The 22080-nt window shown below is 33.5% G+C and overlaps 3 protein-coding genes across 3 annotated transcripts in view; 1 reads left to right on the plus strand and 2 right to left on the minus strand.

Annotated features, from left to right (window-relative positions):
• Positions 1-2474, minus strand: part of LOC136042186 (tetratricopeptide repeat protein 33-like) — a 22056-nt gene extending 19582 nt beyond the window's left edge. Inside the window, exon 1 of the mRNA XM_065727118.1 lies at positions 2395-2474. The gene's annotated coding sequence lies outside the window, so the exon portion shown is untranslated. The remainder of the gene's footprint in view (positions 1-2394) is intronic.
• A 154-nt stretch (positions 2475-2628) lies between these two features.
• Positions 2629-11216, plus strand: LOC136042188 (uncharacterized). The gene is made up of 3 exons (XM_065727119.1): positions 2629-2761; positions 7853-8120; positions 10784-11216. The coding sequence occupies exons 2-3, from the start codon at positions 7875-7877 to the stop codon at positions 10964-10966; spliced, it is 429 nt and encodes a 142-aa protein (XP_065583191.1). The 5' UTR covers positions 2629-2761; positions 7853-7874; the 3' UTR covers positions 10967-11216.
• Positions 11217-16472: 5256 nt separating this feature from the next.
• Positions 16473-22080, minus strand: part of LOC136042197 (NF-kappa-B inhibitor-like protein 1) — a 46573-nt gene continuing 40965 nt past the window's right edge. Inside the window, exon 4 of the mRNA XM_065727128.1 lies at positions 16473-16954. Coding sequence (XP_065583200.1) covers positions 16500-16954 — 455 coding nt within the window. The 3' untranslated portion in view covers positions 16473-16499. The remainder of the gene's footprint in view (positions 16955-22080) is intronic.

Raw genomic sequence — 22080 nt, forward strand, 5'->3', positions numbered from 1 at the left:
TGAAGGTAAATGAGATACTTAACTTTATTTTGGGTTTGTTTGAATTTCTCATAATTCTCATGGGAAGGGTTACTTTTGTATTTGTTCTAATACTTTTTCTTTTTATGCACAGCTTGCTTGACATCACAAGTGATAAATGGTAGAGTTTTGGGTCTGCTTTTCCAGGAAATTACTGTACATTTTTCTATAATTGCAAATGACATTACCAAAAAAATGAATAGAATCCAAAGTGAACAAAAGTTAAAATAAATAGTTAGGCAACATCAAGCATAAAGATAACAGGTACTGATATAGATGAACAAATAAATCCTAAGATATGTAGAAAGTAAAATAAATGCTCAAGTCAAACTAAAAAAAAACTCAAGTCACATTGTCCAGAAAAAAAAGGAATGAAAGAAATTATTACAAAAAAGGAATTTGGCTATTTACCTTGTACCTGTATACCTTTTATAGACTACTGCATCATTTGTACTTCACTCAAAACCAAATATACTTTATTTTTATAATCATAATACTAGAAAATTAGATTTAATAAAACCTTGATTTGCTGAAATTTACACATAATCCTGATGATAGCAATTTATGTTAGTTTAAGCTTGACTTGAGTATTCATTTTGATTTCCACTCATTTTATGATTTAGTTATTCACCAATATTAGTATTTGCCATTTTTATGCTTCCTTTGATTATTTATTTCAATTTCTACTTGTTTTGGGTTTCATTTATTCTTTAATAGTCATTTTAAGTTCTAACTGATATAGGACTTCATTTCTGCTTGAAGTTTTATAGCTCTTTACTTTTCTCTAAAAAAAATTCTTTTTAGGGAAGATACTTTTTAAAACCAATTCTTGTAGAGAATCTATCTTGGAAATCAATTGAGTGAATGAACTTTTGGGGACAAATCTAGAGCCTAAAATATATACTGAAAAGATTTTGTTAAGCTACTATCTCTGTTGTTTCCTTACTTCTAGGATTTATAAAATCATATTAATAACAAGTCTTTACCCAAGCTATTTAAATTATGACAAAATGTTTTACTGTAATTCTATTCTTTTGACCTATTTTTTTACTGACTTCTTAAAACTTTGAAAATGTAAATTCTATTTTGTCAGCAGGATTTTGGGCCACATCAGGTTTTTTTCAAATTTAAAAAATAAAGACTTACAAATCTTTAATGCTAATCAAGCCATCCTGGCTGAGTGGGTTGGTGTGCTGGATTGTCCTGTGGTGAGACAGTGGATTTGACCTTAGCTTGGTAATACAGGACCCAGAGATCAAATCACGCTGCAGTAATGCACTGCATGGCCGATGCAAGGACCTTAGTAGTCAAGAAGCATTGTTAATTCTTAAATATATAAATAATTTAATGCTAATCAGGATTAGCAAAAGTATGAGACTCAAAATACTTTCTTTATGCCTCATTTGAGCAGTAGAATCTGTTTTTCAGATTTTACTTTAATATCAGAGTATAGTTGGGGTTCTTGAAAAGGAAACACAATAAACTTTGAAGAAAACTTTATAAAATCCTGAAATAGTAACTTATATCATTCCTAAAAGGGCTTCACGTTAATTTATCACCCTCTCCCCTGAATTGTAAAGGTATAACCCAATTTAGATATTTCTTGTGTATTTTCTAATTCATGATTATACCAAAATTGATTTATTTACAGGTAGACTATTAGCCTAAGTTAAAACAAGGGAGGAATAGACTACAGAAGGCAGAGGATATGTATTTGCATGGTAAAATTCTAGTTTAGTGACTTCTAGCTATCTCAGAAAGGGGTTAGGTTAGGAAAATGAAACTTTCAGGGATGGGTCTACAGGCTAAAGTATGTCCCAGGAAGGTATTTTAAAGTACCTGCCTCTACTCCTTCCCCCTATAGAGGGTCCTGAAATTTGCCTAAATGACAGGTCTATACCTAATGAAATTTTGACAAAACAATATTTTACCTTAATTTTCAGTTACCACTTGCTTTTTCTCTGCCTTTAGTTCTTACACTCCAGTTCCTGTTATTTGAGTAGAATTTTGAGCCATATCAATGTTTTTTTTTCAAAATTTAGGAAATGTATTTGTATATCTTTAAAACCTTATAAAATGGAATTGAGCAGAGTTATGAAGCTGCAAACAATTTTGTTGTACTTCAATTAAGCAAAAGATCTATTTTGCAAGATTTCACTTTTATAACACACATATTTTTAAAGGTCATCAAAGGTCAGGGCTCTCAAGAGGGAGAAGAAGTGGAGGTAGTTGCTTTAAAATACCTTCCTGGGACATACTTTAATCTGTAGATTTATCCCTGAAAGTTTCATTTTCCTAACCTAAACCCTTTCTGAGATAGCAGGAAGTCAATTAACTAGAATTTTATCATCTAGAATGTTATCCTATATGTATTACTTAAAAACAGAGCACCATAACCCTATTTAACACAAGGTAGGCTAAGCCCAGAACTATAAAGAGCATTGACTAATCTAATAAAGAATTTAGCAGCTCCGTGCAATTTACAGCGTTTTCAATATTTCAAACATATACCAAAATTGAAAATAACTAAATCAAAAATAAAATAAACCTGTGCCAAAATCTTTATTAAAGAATATTGACTTTCAAATTTAACAACTCTTACTGGCTACTTCTCATTTCAAATTTTGTTTGATATGTTTGATTAAGAATATTTAATTTGATCCTAAATCGGAAGCTAAATTAAAATTTTGCTTCACTTTGAAAAACGATCGCGTGGGTAGCAACATTTCAATTGGAGCACAAGGTTTTGTTAGCCTATTTCTTTTCGTAACCTAGGATGTGTGTGACTTTCTACTAAATTACTGTTTTACAATCACTTCACAATCAAATATTGTGAAAGATTGCTTATCTGACCAAAATTAATCAATAATAGCCTAGAGCAGCTCTTGGCCTAGGCTTTTTGATTCAGCATTCTTTAAAAGTATAGAATAACGTGGCCCTACGGTAAAAATTTGGTAAAATTCTAGTTAATTGACTTCTTGCTATCTCAGAAAGGGTTTAGGTTAGGAAAATGAAACTTTCAGGGATGAATCTACAGACTAAAGTATGTCCCAGGAAGGCCTTTTGAAGCAACTATCTCCACTCTTTCTCCCTGTAGAGGGCCCTGACCTTTGATGACCTTTAAAAATATGTGTGTTCAGGCAAATTTCAGGACCCTCTAGAGGGAGAAGGAGTGGAGGTGGCTGCTTTAAAATATCTTCCCAGGACATACTTTAGCCTTTAGACCCATCCCTGAAAGTTTCATTTTCCTAACCTGGACCCTTTCCGAGATAGCAAGAAGTCAATCAACTAGAATTCTTTTTTATAAACCTTGAAGCACCCAAAACAGCCCAAAGTCACCAAAAGCTCAAAAGTATATTTCTAAAAAACAGGCTTATAAGAAAGATTGCCAGTTCTGGATAGGAATGGTAATTAGGAATCCCATCCCTGAAAGTTTCATTTTCCTAACCTGAACCCTTTCCAAGATAGCAAGAAGTCAATCAACTAGAATTCTATTTTGAAACCTTGAAGCACCCAAAACAGCCCAAAGTCACCAAAAGCTCAAAAGTAAACTGGCTTATGAGAAAGATTGCCAGTTCTGGATAGGAATGGTAATTAGGTTATAATTTGCCTAATCTCAATAGTAAAATGTAATTTTGAAAACAAATTTACATGATTTTTTTAAAAAGATCTAAAAATTCTTCAAAAATAACATCAGTTTTGCTGTGATGTCATTTTGTAGGGGTTTTAGGCTCTTATTTAAAAAATTCTGCAAATTTGTTTTCTTGATAACATTTTACTGGCAAGACTAATAAAAGTAGTATCATAGTTACCATACTGGAATCAGGTAAAGATGGTAATCTTTTCACTGGGTGGCTTTTTTTTTAACTTGTTTTTAAAATTCTGGCAACTATGGACTGTTTTACCTTTTGGGGCCCCATTAAGGGCTAAAAATCCCCCAAATAATTATTGAATTGTGAAAAAGCATAAGAAAAGGTATCAAGCAATATGTTCACTTTTATCCTAGCTAAATCATGTTGTAAAATGCAAACTTAAAGGTGAATGCATCAGTTCATACTTTTTTTTAAGCTCTTTTCAAATCTAAAAATTGCTTCTGGGGCAAATTCCATTTTTAACTTTTAATGGGGCCCCATAAGGTAACTTATTACCTTGTTTATAATTTATGGACTACAATGTAGATAAAAAAAAACTTTAATCTAGTACCCATGATGTTTCAGTGCCCAGTTACCACCAAAACCAGACAAAAAAAAGAACCAAAAAATAAGAAGAGGGTACTAAAATGAATGCATCAAGTGAATGCATTCAGCACCTGGCAAGATCCAGATCAGTAACAGATGTCAGTCATCATCACTCACAGAGCAACACAGATCCATTGGACCTTATTGCTCTGAAGTGCAAATTAAGGTAAAATGAAATTTGCCTTAAAATCAATTATTGAATTTAGAAAGAGCATAAAAAGCCATCAAGTTATGCATTCACTTTCTTCTTAGCTCAAGTATGTGATTATGTAAATATTTACCAACAAATAGTACTGTGAGATTACTTGTTTCCTGCTATTTTTAAATATCATGGCTGCTTTTCTAACAATGCACCCACCAATCCTGATCTGATATCTGAGACCAACAGGGGGTTGGTCTACAATACTCTTAACAAATACAATTGCTGTTATGGTACTGTGACCAGAGCCATTCAAGGGAAAGGGATGACTGGGGGAATCTAATCTGGGCATTGTGACTGGGGGATGTGCACTTTCATTTGACTTTTCTTGCATATTTTTGAGTAGGGAGGGGTGTTGCAATTATTTCATTCCCTTGGCACCACAAACATGGCAAAGCTGGGGTTTGAGTTTAGAGGTGGGGATATAAAGAATGTGCCAACAAATGTGGACAAAAAAGCTAAATTAAGATGCCCATAGTTCCAAGGTGTCAGCATGCCGTGCTGGTGCCTTGGAAGTTTGGGAGGAGTCCCCTCCCCCCTAGCTGCACCTCCAGCCATAGACCCTAGGAATTGCTCTGACTGTGACAATGTTTCCTGAACCTCCATCCCCGGATGGTGCCAGATAAAGCACTAAATGATACATTTCTCTGTTTGTTTTCATAACATTAATTGTTGTATCTATTCATTAGTAGATATTTGTATTCTTAACCTATCTGCAGCATCATGCTGATGCAAAAGAACTAAGATCTATTGGATAAATATATTGTTTAAAATGACTTTAAATTAGAAAGAACAAAAGGAGAAAGATAATAAAGTAAGAATTTTATGCTTTTAGTGTGTTTATATATTTTTGGTTATGGTATAGGGATATATCTGGTCCCATAGAAGGGGGAGTGTGTGCTTATGTCAGGGTAGCAACAATTCTATTGGAAAAGGGTGTTGATTGAAAATTGAATCATACTATACCTCTTATGTTGCAGTATTTTCTTGGAAGAGAGGATATACTATGCTGATACTACTACTACTGCTAAAAACCACTACAGCACCAAGCTGTCATAGGTAAACAGTGCTGCAAATGCCCTTATCTCGCCCCAATCTACTTAAAACTTTCTTTTTACCCTGTCTCATAGTGTTCCAATTTTCTTTAAATCCTTCCTAATGACCTCTTCCCATCCTGTTTAGGGATTAAACAAGTTTAGGGGGTTCTTGTTTAGGAGTTTCCATCCTGTTTAAGGAAAAAACAAGTTTCTTATTCTAATTAAATGGCTCTTGTGTATATATTTATTTTTTATATCACATTTGCTTGTGATAGGATGAATCCTGTGTCTGCCAGCTTCAGGAATGATAGTCAATCCTCTGTGGGGTCCCATGCAGTGGTCCATGGTCTATTGAGCCACTCCCTATCCACTGATGACTTGAATGCCTCCATGCTGGTAGATGTTGCTGGTTTTTTCACTGAGAGACTTCCACAAGCTGACAACTCTATTTGAAAAGAATTTGTTCCTTAGTCTGGTACTTGCTTAATTCCAGAAAAGCTTATAAGGGTGACCACAAGTTCTCTTTGTCCAGTTGGAAAAGTTCAGGAATGGTATTCTCAGCATAAATAAGCTCTTATGCTCTTATCACATCACATTGTTAGCATCTATACAGTAGAGATGGTATTCTGAACTTGCAGAGAAGGCATGGATATGGAATATCACAGTGGCCTTTAATACATTTTGTTCTCTTCCTGGGGACTGATTCCATTCCTGTGGACTGATTCCATTGCTGGTTTGTCAGTCTTGTTGATTGGGCATGCAACACACATTCCAAACTTGAGCTTTGGTCGAACTAGAGTCTTATACAGCTTAGTAATAATATTTGGAGATCTGCTAGTGAATGTTCTTTTAATTAAGCCAAGTGTCTGATTAGCCTTTGCAATAAATAAAAAATACTATACTTAAACAGTTTCCCAATTTTATAACTTAAAGGCCTATCTCCAGGGATTTGGGGAAGGGTCATATTATCTCCAAAGCCATAGTCTTTTCAACTGTGCTGAACAAAATGGCTATATCAAAATTTTGATTGGAGAATTTTGGAGAAAAAAAGGGGCGTTTTCTCGAAGTTCTAGGACCATTGGTTTAATGTAATCACTCCAGGTAAATAAATAAATAAGTAAATATGTATCCATGGTATTTCTTCTGACAGGAAATACAAAGTTGAACATTTTTTCAAATACGAGCCTAACACCTCTACAGCAGGGTTCTCTGATATGGTGAATAAGATAGAGTGATTTTTATTAAGATTCTTTGACTTTTAGAAGTGTTTTTTTAACCGATTTCAAAAAGAGTAATAAAGATATCTCATGCAACCATTGACCAGTAAGTCTAATTTGGTTGTCTGCAAGGTAATGGAAGCAATCCTAAATGCAGTAGGCTAATCATCAACTACCTAACAATAAATGGGGTTATTCATGATGGTCAAATCAGGGGCATAGTTAACTCTTTCTATACTTATGTAGAAAATCTCCTATAGATACGTGGCAGTACCCCTAGCATGATGTCCAATTTGTCATAGAACTTAACTTATTTAGGAAAACTAAATTATGTTGGTTAACTCTTTCTTTACTTATGTAGAAAATCTCCTATAGGTATGTGACAGTACCCCTAGCATGATGCCCAATTTTTCATAGAACTTAACTTATTTAGGAAAACTAAATTATGTTGGTTAACTTTTTCTATACTTATGTAGAAAAGTCTCCTATAGGTATGTGACAGTACCCCTAGCATGATGCCCAGTTTGTCATAGAACTTGATTTATCTAGGAAAACTAAATTATGTTGGTTAACTTTTTCTATACTTATGTAGAAAATCTCCTATAGGTATGTGACAGTACCCCTAGCATGATGCCCAATTTGTCATAGAACTTGATTTATCTAGGAAAACTAAATTATGTTGGTTAACTTTTTCTATACTTATGTAGAAAATCTCCTATAGGTATGTGACAGTACCCCTAGCATGATGCCCAATTTGTCATAGAACTTAACTTATTTAGGAAAACTAAATTATGTTGGTTAACTCTTTCTTTACTTATGTAGAAAATCTCCTATAGGTATGTGACAGTACCCCTAGCATGATGCCCAATTTGTCATAGAAGTTCACTTATTTAGGAAAACTGAATTATGTTGGTTAACTTTTTCTATACTTATGTAGAAAATCTCCTATAGGTATATGACAGTACCCCTAGCATGATGCCCAATTTGTCATAGAACTTAACTTATTTAGGAAAACTAAATTATGTTGGTTAACTTTTTCTATACTTATGTAGAAAATCTCCTATAGGTATGTGACAGTACCCTTAGCATGATGCCCAATTTCCCAAAGGACTGTTATGAAACTGGTAATGACTTTTTTTTTAGGTTTAAAGATTTTTCCTGAAACATGGCAAGTACTAAAAGAAGCCTTTTGTGCGATATTGATTTGAACACACAGGAAAGCAAGAACAAACGTCGGCAAGTCGCTTTTTCAAATGATGACAGCTGTGTTGATCCGCCAAAATTTTCAGAACAAATTAGATCAGGAAGTGACTTGCAGAATAAGTTTGAGGAAAAGTTGAACAAAATATCAAAAAAGAGACTGGAAGATTTTGAAACTCTGGATAGAATGAGAAGCAGCTTACATCAGCAGGTTTTTTTTTGCAAATTTTGTACAATTTTATCTCTTTGAGCTTTAACACTAATTATGGCGCTTGTGTTTGGGACGTTATTTTTTAGTAAATATCAGACATGAAAACTGTTATACCATAGGCAGCTATATTACCATAGACAAGTGGGTTTTATTAAAATAATTATCATTGATATAACAGATGTTGTTTGCACACTTGAAAATATGTTTTAGAGAGAAAGAATCTCAAGTTTTATCTGGAGGACCTTAATCCCCACTCCTCACAATGAAAATTTAAAATGGGCGTTTCAAACTTGTTTTTTTTTTGGGGGGGGGGGGGGTTGTGACCCTTCAATAACATTAGTTTTCTGATAAAACCTCTTCCCTTTGTATTGTGAAAGTTTTGGGGTAGTTATGTAAGTGTGATGATAGAGTATTGCTGGCAAAGGAAACTTATGCCTAGTCTAACCCTTCTATGAACCTTTAAGATATAGTAAACTTTCTTCAGAAGTAAAAACAAAAAACAAATAGGTAATTGAAAAGCTTCAAAGGAAGAGCAACAACAAAAATACAAGTGGCTTAGTTGGTAAACCCTTAGCGGCTTAGTTGGTAAATTTGGTAAGTGGTTTGCTTACTTGTACTTGCAGCAGGACCAGGCGTTTTCGACCTTGCCTGGGATTTAAAATCGATATGACAGATCACACACTTGTGATTTTACAACCTTTCAGTTTATTCCTGTATTAGGTTAATTCTAATATCACAGCTCCAAGGAAAAATAAATCACTGCCCCAGGCCAAATGTATTTCACATATGGTAATAATACTTGTCACATTCGGCATCCAGCTTAAGTTAAAAATACAAGTGGCTTAGTTGGTAAACCTTAGTGGCTTAGTAGGTAAACCCTTAGCGGCTTAGTTGTTAAATTTGTTAAGTGGTTTGCTTACTTGTACTTGCAGCAGGACCAGGCGTTTTTGACCTTGCCTGGGATTTAAAATCGATATGTTATGTATGAATTTGTTTAACAGTAAGCTCCTCAGAGTCCTGGTGACTGACCTTGCCGTGTCACACACAGTATTGCCAAAGGATTCGCAGTACTGGGACTCGAACCCCCGTTCCAATTGAAATAGGAGTGCAAATTCAGCATGCCACTCACTTGGCCAGGGTGGCAAAGTCAAGCACTTAATTAATATTTACAACTAATGGTAGGCACCTGTTTTGCGTTTCTAATGTTTGTTTTTCTTCCCATTTTATTTGCTGTAACTAAATTAATTTTGGTTTTTGTTTTAGTTACTATAATTGATTTTACTTTTCCTCATTAACAAAAAATATTTATTTTTATTTATTTATTATTACGAATAGCGGTAAGCATCAATGCTTGCCGCAAATGTAGTAACTTGTTTTGCATAAAATAATTATAAGAGTTTTTGAAGGCTTGTAAACCATTGTAAAACCATTTTTCAGCATCTTCTTTTATGGATAAATCCAGTGGCGACGATTTGAGAGAAAGGGTCGCCACTGGATTTAGTGGCATGTTCCCCCTTCCCTAGATCTTTGTCCATCCTACATTCTGAAAAGCACTTTTAATGGTTTTTTCATTGTGAAAAATCCTTCTTTTTTTTTCGTTAAAAAACAAAAAGCCCCCGTCTCTAATCTTCGTGAAATTGACGCCACAAGATTAAATCTGCTAGCAAGCGAAATTAGATTGCATTTATGACTATCATTCTTGAAAGAAAAATTGGAAACTTTTTATTTTTATAAATTGGAGTAGAGATTTTTACGATTTGAAATTTCTGCTCTGGTGTTGTCTGATCTCTGGAATTTGATGGTGTAATTTTTATTAAGGTTGCCTTTTTTTTTTAACACGAGACCCCACTGGGGACGAAGACCCCACTATCTTTCCATTACAAAAAAAAACAGAAGATAATGAGGAAATTTGTGAAGACAGTGAATTACACTGTAGTATAAATTATTCGAATATTTTGGCTATATATTCAACAGCTGTCATCAGCTAAAAAAAAAGGAAAACAAAACAACTAAAAAGAAAACAAACTGAATCAGAAAAAAATCAAGCGAAAAAACTAATTTTTAAACTAAATCATAAAATAAATTTCTTTAGAAGAGTCTAGGCTCCATCGCCTTACAGCCAACACCTCCTCTGATCATGCACAAACTTACGCAAAGGATGCATTATTCATACTGTGGTCTTGCATAATGTCGTTTTGACGCACAAGTGTGACAACGACTACAATAGATTTTTTTTAATAAAAAAAAATAATTTTTTTAAACAAGTCTAGGCTTTCTCGCCTTACATAGGTTCAGCCATGACCTCTGATCACGCACCAACTTACCCACATGATGCATTATTCATGCTGTGGTCTTGCATAATTCCGTTTTGGTCCACAAGTGTAACTACAGCGTCACAAGTGTGACTACAATTACAATGAATTTTTTAAATAAAATCAAAAATAAATTTCTATAAAAAGGTCTAGACTTTCTCACCTTATATAGGTTCAGCCAAGAAATCCTCTGATCATGCACCAACTTACCCACATGGTGCATTATTCATGCTGTGGTCTTGCATAATTTGGTTTTGTTCCACACTTGACTACTGTGTGGCTTAGTTATTAAGACCACCCAAAGCTTGCGAAATATTTGAGAATGCTTGTCAACGTCTGCTTTCTTTACAGATTGATGCGCTTGTTGATGAAATTGAATTGGATTTGAAAAGAGAACATGATAAGAATGATCTCCTTTTGGCTGAAGGTTGTGAACGTATGTCAGAACTTATCAAAGGCATAAAGGAGCTAGAAGCACTGAATCAGAGGCGACGACAGAAGATACAGGACTTGTTATCAGCTTTCTCTGTCTAATAGCTACCCACTTTTAAAGAGGCTGTTGTGTATTAGATAAACAATGTGAATTTGCAGTGTCTTACTCAGAATATGTTACATTCCATTAGCCAAAAAAGCTTTGCTGCCCATTTAATGGGTTTTTCTTTGTTTTTTTTTTTTTTTTTTGCTTCTTTCGGATTTTTCTGTCTGGCGTGTTATTTAGTGTTTATTTACAATGCCTTAATGTGAACACGATACGTTCCATTTGCAATAAAATTGTTATGGTCCATTTATCAGTTTTCTTTTAGGTGTTGGAATTCTAGATAAATTTTGAATGTTCAACAAAAGTCAATATGGGACCACTTTAGTGTTAGATAAAATTCCGAGGTTTTCTTATAGATTCAAACAGGAGCTGAATATCCCCATCGCTGATAAATTTCACGTTGCCGAGTGAATTTTTATTTTCTTCGATTGGCATACTTTGGTTTAAAATCAATAAAAGTTCTATATTTGCTTCAAGAGCTAAAATCAAGCGCTGGTATCCAAAGAAGTCTTTTTGCAAAGTTTTCTAGAGAGACTTCATAGGTTCGTTATAAATCTGAGGTGTCAACTAAATTACAACCTTCTAGTCTCTTACATTTTTAGTCTTTTTCCGCTGGATAAAATCTGATGTCTTCTGTCAATACATATCTTTTAAGTAATTCAAGCAATTTGCCGAAGAAAGACCTTGGTTCTTGTTTCGTGGTTGGCCTCTTCAAAAGAAATAATAAAAAATTCTTAAAACTACTTTTAACAATCCCTAAAAGAATTATTTATGTCATTCCTAAAAGCGCATCACTTTATTTTACCGACAGATACAGAATACAGATGACTTTATATGTTTCTTGAGCAAACGTCAGTAATTCGTGAAATTAGTAAACTTCCAAAGGATTTAAATAGCTTTGAAAAAAAAATTCAAGTCAAATTAAAGCAAGGCCGTATCCAGGGCGGGTTAAGGGGTTTGAACCCTACCCCCGAAATGTTTGTCCAACTTGTGAGAACGTAACAAATATGCATATAAACATATTTCTGCTGTGTTTTTTAAAGTTTTTGTTTTTAAAGGAAGCGGAAAGAAATTTTATTTTGTAAATGGAAAAACAAGAAGAACAGAAAGAAAATGGATGAAACTCTATGTTTACGCTTCAGTGAAAGAAAAAATATACCCCTTTCAGAATCATGTATCGTGCAAAAAAACCAAAGATTATTTATCCCGATTTCTTAGTTTTGCCTGAAATTATTCTATTTTTTCAAGATTATCTTTTATTCTCCTAAACTTTAAGAGCCTAAATTAAGAGATTCTTGGTTATGCGTCCTTCTTGTTGCAGAAAAATGTTTCCTGGAACAGCAAAACATTTACCGTTTCCGACTGTTATCAGGAACAGTTGCTTCTGAAATGCCGTATTCATTTTTGAATTAAAATCAAGCCGTGGCAAACTGGAGAAAAAGCCAAGACAGATAGTCGGAGTGAGAGGCAAAGCTAGGATAATTCTGTTTCAGGAGTTCTAGAGTTTTTTGTTCAAATTATTCTATTTTTTCCGACTGTTATTACGAACAGTTGCTTCTAAATGCTGATCCAATAATCAACACAAAAAGCCCCATCTTCCCAAAGAACAAAATTTTGCAGAAATTAACGAAAACAAGCTTCTTCATATGCATAGAAATATTTTAAAGGGTCTTTAATGTGTAATAGCTGCTGTTTTAACGTACATGGGTATATTAACCCAAATTAAGTTTTTTAGTTTCTTTTGTAATTAAAAAAAAAAAAAATGTTTTGATAGATACTTATGTCTTAACCAATCTTAAATGTAAAAAAATCTGCTAATCGAAAAATTTTAGGCTAAAACAGAAAGCATGTGTTGTTTCTATGCCTTTTATAACAATACAAGAAAGATCTAAAGCCGAACATAACATGACAAAACAAGGCCTGCTGTGACAAAACAAAGAATAAAAATAAAGCCAGTTATTTCAGTGTTCACATTCAAATAACTCGCAATTGTGTATACAAATACTTCTGTGGTGCTCAATCGCAATAGTATTAATTATATATATATATATATATATATATATATATATATATATATATATATATATATATATATATATATATCATGAAAAGAGAAATCACCAATGCAACAGCACAAACACAAAAAAAAAAAAAAAAAAAAAAGGAGAAAAGGAAGACTGTTTTCCTAAATTAGTGATTAATATAGACCAGTACTTGAATGAGGCCTTAACCCTACTCATCCATACAATCACATAGGTCAAACAGCATAGCCACACACAATCAACCATAAAGAATAATCCATGGACAGGCAGTCATGTCGTCAATAAGACTATATATATATATATATATATATATATATATATATATATATATATATATATATATATATATATATATATATATATATATATATATATATATATATAGAGAGAGAGAGAGAGAGAGAGTATTTGTTTAAGTTCATAGTTTTGGATTTATTTAGTTTTTGGTTTTATAGATTATTTTAGATTTTATTTTTGTTTTTAGCGTTGAAGATGCCTTGTTTCATACAGGCGAAAAGTTCGCGTCGTTTTGTCATGACTGCTTTAAAATAAAACGTTGTGATTATTTTGGGTAACTGAAATTTATTTCTACTTTTTATTGCAAATTGAGATTAACTGTTTTTTCAAGCTTAAATGTTTTATTATTTTTTTGTTTTTAGTTTTTTAATAGATCTTGTCATTTATTCTTCAGCATTCACACTTAAAAAAAATATCTTTATAATTTTAATTTATTTTATAAAAATTTAATAATTTAAACTAAAATCTATATTTTACGAATGTCCAAGGAGACTTCAAGACCAAAGTCTTGATAATTATCAAGATAATTGTCTATTATCTATTTTATAGATCTATTATCTATTGTCTATTATCTATTATATTATTGTCTATTATCTATTTATCTATTATCTATTTATCAAGATAATTGTCTATTATCTAGATAATTGTCAATTATCAGGATAATTGATAATTATCTAGGACTAAAAGTTCTCGTTTCTAACGCTTCATTAAGAGATTACGCCTCTGTCTTCTTTAACACAAATGATACCAAGTATCAACCAAATGTTTATTGTAAGAGTTGTACAAGACTTTACGTTTAACCTAAAAAAACAGCTAAATAAAGCCGTTTAACGACGAGCTCAATCCAGAATAAAAGCCAATATAAATCATTAATATATTCAATTTAGGGTTTTCTAATGAAATATATAAAAAAAACCTGAATTTACCCTGAACACCCCTAAATTTCGGGTTTTAAATAATGTTTTGTTTTCGGCCGATTCATAAACACTACAATATATATATATATCTATTTTTGTTTGAAGATGTCCGAAATCTGGTTAATGTCGACATTCGCCGGTGAAAGTCCGAAATTCCCTTTTCTCTGCTGGGATTCAATTAGCTTATCAAATCAGCTTTTTTCAATCTTATGCAAGCTTTGATGGTAAAATTTAAAGTTGGGTTAGTTACGTTAAATTATGTTATACATCTTAAAAATTGTTAAAAACCTAACCTGTCACCATCAAACGTTGCATAAAACTGAAAAAGTTGACTGGCAACGCTGACTGACCAAGGAGAGAAAAAGGTATTTCGGACGTTCACCGATTTTGGACATCCATGGCAACATATATACAAAAAGCCTGGAGACAGGAAGAAGAGTGAAATAACTTTATTTCGGTTTGAGCGAGCCTTCTCCGATATCTCAAGACTTTTGAGTTGATATAATTACCCCTGAAAAAAAGAACCCAAGAACTTTTGATTTTCTGTAAAAAAAAAAAGAGCTTAAAACCTCACTTTAAGAGGTTCTCAGAGTGTTTTATCCCCTGGTAGAATGTTCATCAAGATCCCTGTCCTTTTCCAAAACTACAGAAGTGTTTTCATGTTAACAACTTTCGATGGAGTTATTTCAATTTGTGTTATTTACTATTTATTTTACTAGTAATTACAAAACAAACTACATATACACAAAACCGCCGGGGAAGGCTCGAAAAGTCTGATGATGGACGGCTGCAATCCTCTAATTCTCGACCAATAACAAAAATCATTCACAAAAAAACTAAAAAAGGGACAAAAAACAGTGTCAATTAACAATTAATACCAAAATCTAAAAACAACAAAAAATTAACTACCCTCTCCCAATAAATGTTTCTTATACTTTACTTTAAATGATTCAATATAATCAGCCTCCCGAATGCCAGCTGGGATATCATTCCACAAAGATGTATATTACTGTATACATTTGTATACTTGTACATTGTGTATACATTTATATATTGTATGTATGTATACATGTTTATTTTTTACATCTGTATATATTTGTATAATCAACGCACCAAATTGCTTCTTTTGACATACATATTGTCATAGAAATTTGATTTCATACTGATAAATGCCACTTTTTACTTACAGTTCTTTATTATAAAAGGTTGGATTAGAAAAATAAATATATAAGATTTTGATTTAATATCATATCCAGCGCTCTCTTTAATTCCTGATCTCTTTAATCCACTTCTAATTCCTGATGTTTATATTCAAGTTTAATTTTTTGTATAACAATGCTTCAAGAATGATAATCAGCCCTGAAAACTACAATTTTTAATACACTGTATTTCTCGGGGTGAGGAGCAACTGTAAAATATAAAAACACTTGTATATAAAATAAATAAAAAATGTATTATAAATACATATATATATATATATATATATATATATATATATATATATATATATATATATATATATATATATATATATATAAAATACATTTTAAAGTCTTCTGTTTCGCGTTTTCAGGGGAGTCTTTAGAAAAAAATTGTATATAGATGATACTATAGGTCATAAAGTGTATGTATTAATGCTTTTATATATAACTATTTATTATATTGAACTTTTTTATTGAAAATATATGTATTTGTTATCTCTAAAAAAAAAAAAAAAAATACAAAATCCGACTGGTAAAATCTAAGAAAATGTCCGGAAATACAATCTCCGAGTTTCACAACTTTTCAATCAATTTGAGTTTTATCTTACACGTTTAAATCGATCAAAATTTATGAATGTCAGTGTCAAACGAAAAAAAAAACTATATATAAAATCAAACATATTTAAATATAACGAAAGTAAAATAGGGATGATACCTTTTTATTGACAGTGAATAGATATAAAATTATTTAACTGGATATTTCGAACACATATACAGTGTTCATCATCAGCAGTAACTGTGTATGCAGTAACTGTAACAGCACTGTATATGTGTTCGAAATATCCAGTTAAATAATTTTATATCTATTCACTGTCAATAAAAAGGTATCATCCCTATTTTGAACTGTTTTACTTTCGTCATGGAAAGGCAGTAGTATACGTATTATCCCCTGAGACTGTACCGTAACTTCTTGATCAATTTTGATATTACCTTTCACAGCTCAATCCAAATTTATGAACGTCAGTATCAAACGTACAAAATCCATTATATAAAACATCTTTTTAATATAACTTATAAAATATATGTATTTATTCTCTGAGAAAGTTCCGTCACTTTTCTATCAATTTTGATTTTATCTTCCACATTCAAGCTTGATCCAAATTTTTGAATAAATTTATCTGGATGCCAAAATCTCCTCAGTTCTTTGAATATTTTTAGCTTTTCTTCGCCATTTATTTCTGAAATAATCAAATTTCCCAGTTCTACAGTTTCAATTTCTAGAAGATATTTAACATCTCCCTTTTCTAGTTTTCTGTATAACCTTTCTCTCTTTTTCTCTAACGTTTCTTCTAGTTTTAATATTTTCTTTTTTTCTTCTTTTCGTATGAACTGTTGTTGATCTTCTTTCGTCCATTTAGGTTTTACTTCAGGCACCTCTCGATATGTCCTTTGGCGTTTTTCCCGCAAAATCCTATCGGCCCAGGCATCATAGCATTCAAATACATTAGAGAATTCATAGTCTTCGTCTGCAAAACATAATAAAAATTAAAGCGATAAATATGTAGTTTAGTAAAGTAGCAGGGACATCAAAATGAAAACAATCCCCCCCCTGGCACCATTTTCAGTGTATACATACGTGAAAATTGAGATTTTCTATAATTTTTCTTTTGGTTGTTATACACTTACAAAGACCGATTTTGCTCTGCAAATCTTGTCCATTGTTGCCACAAAGAATTTTGAAAGAGTCTAGCGGAAACCTCTCGTGTTTACAAACAAGCGCTAGCAACATTTATAATGCTCAATCTGTCTCCAGCCAATCGTGGAAAAATAGGTTCTGTTTAGCTGGGCTGTTAACACACATTGGCTAATGGGAAGATGTAAAGATTAAGTAATAAAAGTGGCATTTTTAGAACAAAAGAAAATAATGGTTCCATTTATGTGTCAATAGTCCACTAAAGGGATAAATATAACATAACGGAATAGCCTAAATGGTCTTTCTTTAAAGATATTTAATATAAAAAAAGACAAGCCTTTTCAACTGAAAGTAAGGAACAAACTTTAAAACTTAAAACGAACGGAAATTATTACGTATGTGAGGGGGTTAGCCCCCTCGTCAATACCTCGCTCTTTACGCTAAGTTCAAATTGTGTTCAAATTCTTTTAGAATGGCTCCTGAATCATAAAGGATTTAATTAGAATAAACGACTCTTTTGAAAGTACAAAAAAAATTTTAGCATAAAGAGTGAGGTATTGATGAGAGGGCGAACCCCTCATATACGTAATAATTTCTGTTCGTTTTAAGTTTTAATGTTTGCTCCTTACTTTCAGTTAAAAAACCTTGTCTTTTTTTATTTAATTTCTGATCGTTTTTTAAACAATGCTGGAAAATTTGGCACCCCCTTCATGGAAAATTTCCCTTCCCCCATGGAAAGATTCTCCCCCTGACCCCCCCCCCCCCCACCAGACAAAATCCCCCCTCCCTGAAAATGTCTGTATACTTCCTAATAACCAATACTATATGTAAACAATGGGCAAAGTTCATAAATTGAAGCCCTTCCCCAGGGGGCTGTGGAGGATTAAGTCATCCTCAAAGACATATTTATTACATTTGTCGATTATGCTGAAAAAATGGATATCTCACAACTTTGAGAAAAAAGTGACCGTGGGAGGGGGCCTAGTTGCCCTCCAATTTTTTGGTCACTTAAAAATAGCACTAGAGTTTTTCAATTTCCGTTTGAATGAGCCCTCTCACGATATTCTAGGACCAGTAGTTCGATACGGTTACTTCTGGGAAGAAGAACAAAATAAAAATAAACACGCAACCGTGATGCGTAGTAGGGTTCTACTGTAGGGTTCTCTGATACGCAGAATCTAATGGTGTGATTTTAATTAAGATTCTACGGCTTTTCGGGGACGTTTCCCCCTTTTTTGGAAATAAGGCAAATATTCTCAGGCTCTTAACTTTTGACGGGTAAGCCTAAACTTTATGAAACTTATATATTTTGAAGTCAGCATAAAAATCCAACTCTTTTGATGTATTGATTGGTATCAAAATTCCGTTTTTTAGTGTTTCGGTTAGTATTGAGCGGGTCGCTTCTTACTTACAGTTCGTTAACATGAACTGTTTGATTTTTCGTAGGCAAGTCAAATAACTTATAATTTGAAGTTTTTAATCTTGAGTTATGTTAATATTGATATGAATACATAGCTTAGTTCTTTTAAATACCGAAAATTTAAATACCGGTTTTGCGTAATTTTTTTAGATGTACATGGTTGCATAAGTTTCCACTTGAACAATTTAAAGGCTTAGATTTTATTTTTGGCATCCTTGGTACTTTAAGCTAACTCTAGGCTATACAAAAGAGTGTGGTCTTTATGGCCTTTTTTAGAGACCCCTCTTGATACATCCTTCGATGCTTTTCCTGCAAAATCCTATCAGTCCAGGCATGCTAGCATTCAAATACATTTGAATATTTGTAGCCATCGTCAGCAAACTACAACAAGAGCTTAAAGAGAAAATAGATAGTTTATTTAGCCTAGTGATGACAGGGGAGCCAACAGGAGGGGAGCAATACTACTACTACTAATAACTCACTGCAGCACCAAGCCGCCTGAGGCCAACACAGCCACGCACGCTCCTCCTCCAACCTAATCTATTTAAAGCCTTCCTCTTTACACCCTCCCAGGAAGTTCGCATTTCCTTTAAATCTTTATTTATGACATCCTCCCAACCCAGACAAGGACGACCTGCTTTCCGTGTAACCCTAGACGGTTGGCCAAAAAGGACAATCTTCGGTAATCTGTCATCCTTCATCCGTAGAACGTGGCCTAGCCATCTCAACCTTTCTTTTATTATAGCCCCACAAAGCGGGATTGAACCACACTTTTCGTACAACCTACTGTTTGAAATACGGTCAGTCAGCCAGGTACCAAGAACAATCCGTAGGCAATTTCTCTGGAAAACATCTAGTAAATTTTCATCTGCTTTTCGGAGTGCCCATGCTTCAGAGCCATATTTGACCGCTGTCATCACTGTAGCTTCCAATATTCTAATCTTGGTATGTAGACTTATCTTTCTATTCTTCCAAACTTTTTTTAACTGTGAAAAAACACCCTGAGCTTTAGCTATTCTACTTTTAATATCTTCACTGCTCCCACCATCTTTACTAATAATACTACCAAGGTAACTGAAGCTCCCAACCTGATCAATCTTTTCGTTACCTAATGTCACCTGTTCATCTTCACTTATTCCTAGCCTTAGTGACTTAGTCTTCTTAACATTAATTTTCAAGCCTCGTAAAACCTCTCAAAATTCATTCATTTTGCTCACACTTTCATCTAATATGCTTAAATCATCAGCATAATCTAAGTCCAGGAGCGTTCTTCCTCCCCATTTGATTCCATGGTCTCCAATTGCCTTTCCTGTGCTCCTTAAGACGAAGTCCATCAAAATGATCCATATAAAGGGGGATAGAACACAACCCTGCTTAACTCCTGATTTAATACAAAACCAATTGCTAACCTCATTTCCTACCTTAACCACAGCAGTATTATTCTCGTACATAGCGCAAATCACTTTAATGTATTTTTCTGGTATACCATATAACGATAAGACCTTTGTTAACGCTGTTCTATCAACAGAATCGAAAGCTTGCTCATAATCGATAAAACTAAGGACCAAAGGTGTTTGACAACGAAGGGACTTCTCAATTATTAACCTAAGAGTGAAAACATGGTCGACACATCCTCTACCTTTTCTAAAACCGCATTGTTCTTCCCTTAAAACTTTGTCTACATCTACAGCATGTCTCAGTCTAAAAAGTATCATATTACTCAGTAATTTGCTACCTACAGAGACCAGACTAATGCCTCGATAATTACGACACTCATTCTTGTTACCTTTCTTATACAGTGGTTTAATTAAGGTTTTCCTAAAATCATTGGGTACTTCCCCTTTTTCAAAAACCATGTTCATAATCTTCAGTAGCTTATTCCTAACCTCAGAGCCACCATATTTAAGAAACACATTAATCATACTATCAACACCTGGGGCCTTATTATTTTTTAATCCATTTAGTACTGTCGCTAATTCTTCCTCACTAAACAAATCTTCCTTCACATCCAAGGTATCACAAACTTTTTCATTTTCATCTATATCTTTTCCTGCAACTGTATCTCGGTTTAGCACATTCTCAAAATGTTCCACCCATCTTTCTTTAACTTTTTCCTTATCATTAATTGTGGCCCCATTTCTATCTTTAACTGGGACTAGTCCAGATTGGCTACTCCCTTTCAATTTGTTAACATGCCAGTATAATATTTTACTATTATGCCGTCTAGCCGCATCTTCCAGATCCTCAGCAATTTTATCCATCGCCTCCACTTCACATCTCCTTAGTTCATATTTTAATGCTTTCTCCACTTTCTTTACATTCCTTTTGTTTTCATACGACCTATCACTCAGATAATTCTTATACAAATCCCTTCTACTCTCTACTAAACCTAAAGCTTTTTCACTAATATTCCTAGTTACAGTCTTAGCACTCGTCCCTAGGACACCATCAGCAACTTCACAAATTGTTTTTCTGAAATTATTCCATCCATCTTCCACGTTGTCAAATTTTAAACCCTCAAGTTTAGTACTCAACTGTTCCTGGAATTTTTTTCTCAAATTTTCATCCTGAAGTCTACCAACATCATAACTTTCCGGGAGGGAGTTACCCTTCCGAAATTTCAGCTTTAAATTAACCTTAGACACTACTAGATGGTGATCTTTACTTTTAACATCAATAACGGCACTCCTATACACCCTAGTATCTTGTATTGATCCTGTTAGTCTTCTGTTTACAATAACATAATCAATAAGGTTTGCTGTCTTACCATCACGTGAATACCATGTCAACTTATGGGCCATTTTGTGACCAAACACCGTATTGGTTATAACTAGGTTGTTATACCTACAAAATTGCAAAAGCCTATAGCCATTACTGTTTTCTTTTCCTACACCAAATTTACCTAGGCTAGGATACCATCTATCCCTATTTCTACCAACCTGGGCATTAAATTCTCCTAGCAAAAACACCATATTTCTACCTGGTACCCTGTCTATTTGCTCCTGTAACTGTAAGTAAAATTCATCTGAGTCACTAGTATCTCCATCAGTTGGTTCAATGGGGGCATATACTACTATAACTGATGCCCTAAACTTTTTAGTCATAAAATGAGCAATTAGTATTCTATTATTAATACCTTCCCAGCCTAAACAAGACTTAGCAGCTTCCTTATTCATCATGAGCCCTACTCCCTGTCTATGTACCCCATCCTTCCTGCCTGAGTAAACAAATTCTATGTCACCTAATTTCATGCTTCCTACCCCTGGGATATGAGTTTCTGAAACTCCTAATAAATCCAGTTCAAACCGTTTGAATTCGTCAGTCAAAATGTCGATGCTATAGTCATTTTTTAACGTCGTAACATTCCAAGTTCCAATTTTCATGTTCTTTAAATCTTTGAAATTATTTTGGCCTCAAGAAAAGCAGTGATCCCGGATACCAGTGCAGGATGGGGACCAACATATCTTCTCAAGTCTACAGCGAAGCACTTAAGCCGGCTTAGAACCGGACAGCAAGAAGTCCCTGGGACCTCCAGTAAG

Source organism: Artemia franciscana, unplaced genomic scaffold, assembly GCF_032884065.1.
Source record: "Artemia franciscana unplaced genomic scaffold, ASM3288406v1 PGA_scaffold_74, whole genome shotgun sequence".
NCBI lineage: Eukaryota > Metazoa > Arthropoda > Branchiopoda > Anostraca > Artemiidae > Artemia > Artemia franciscana.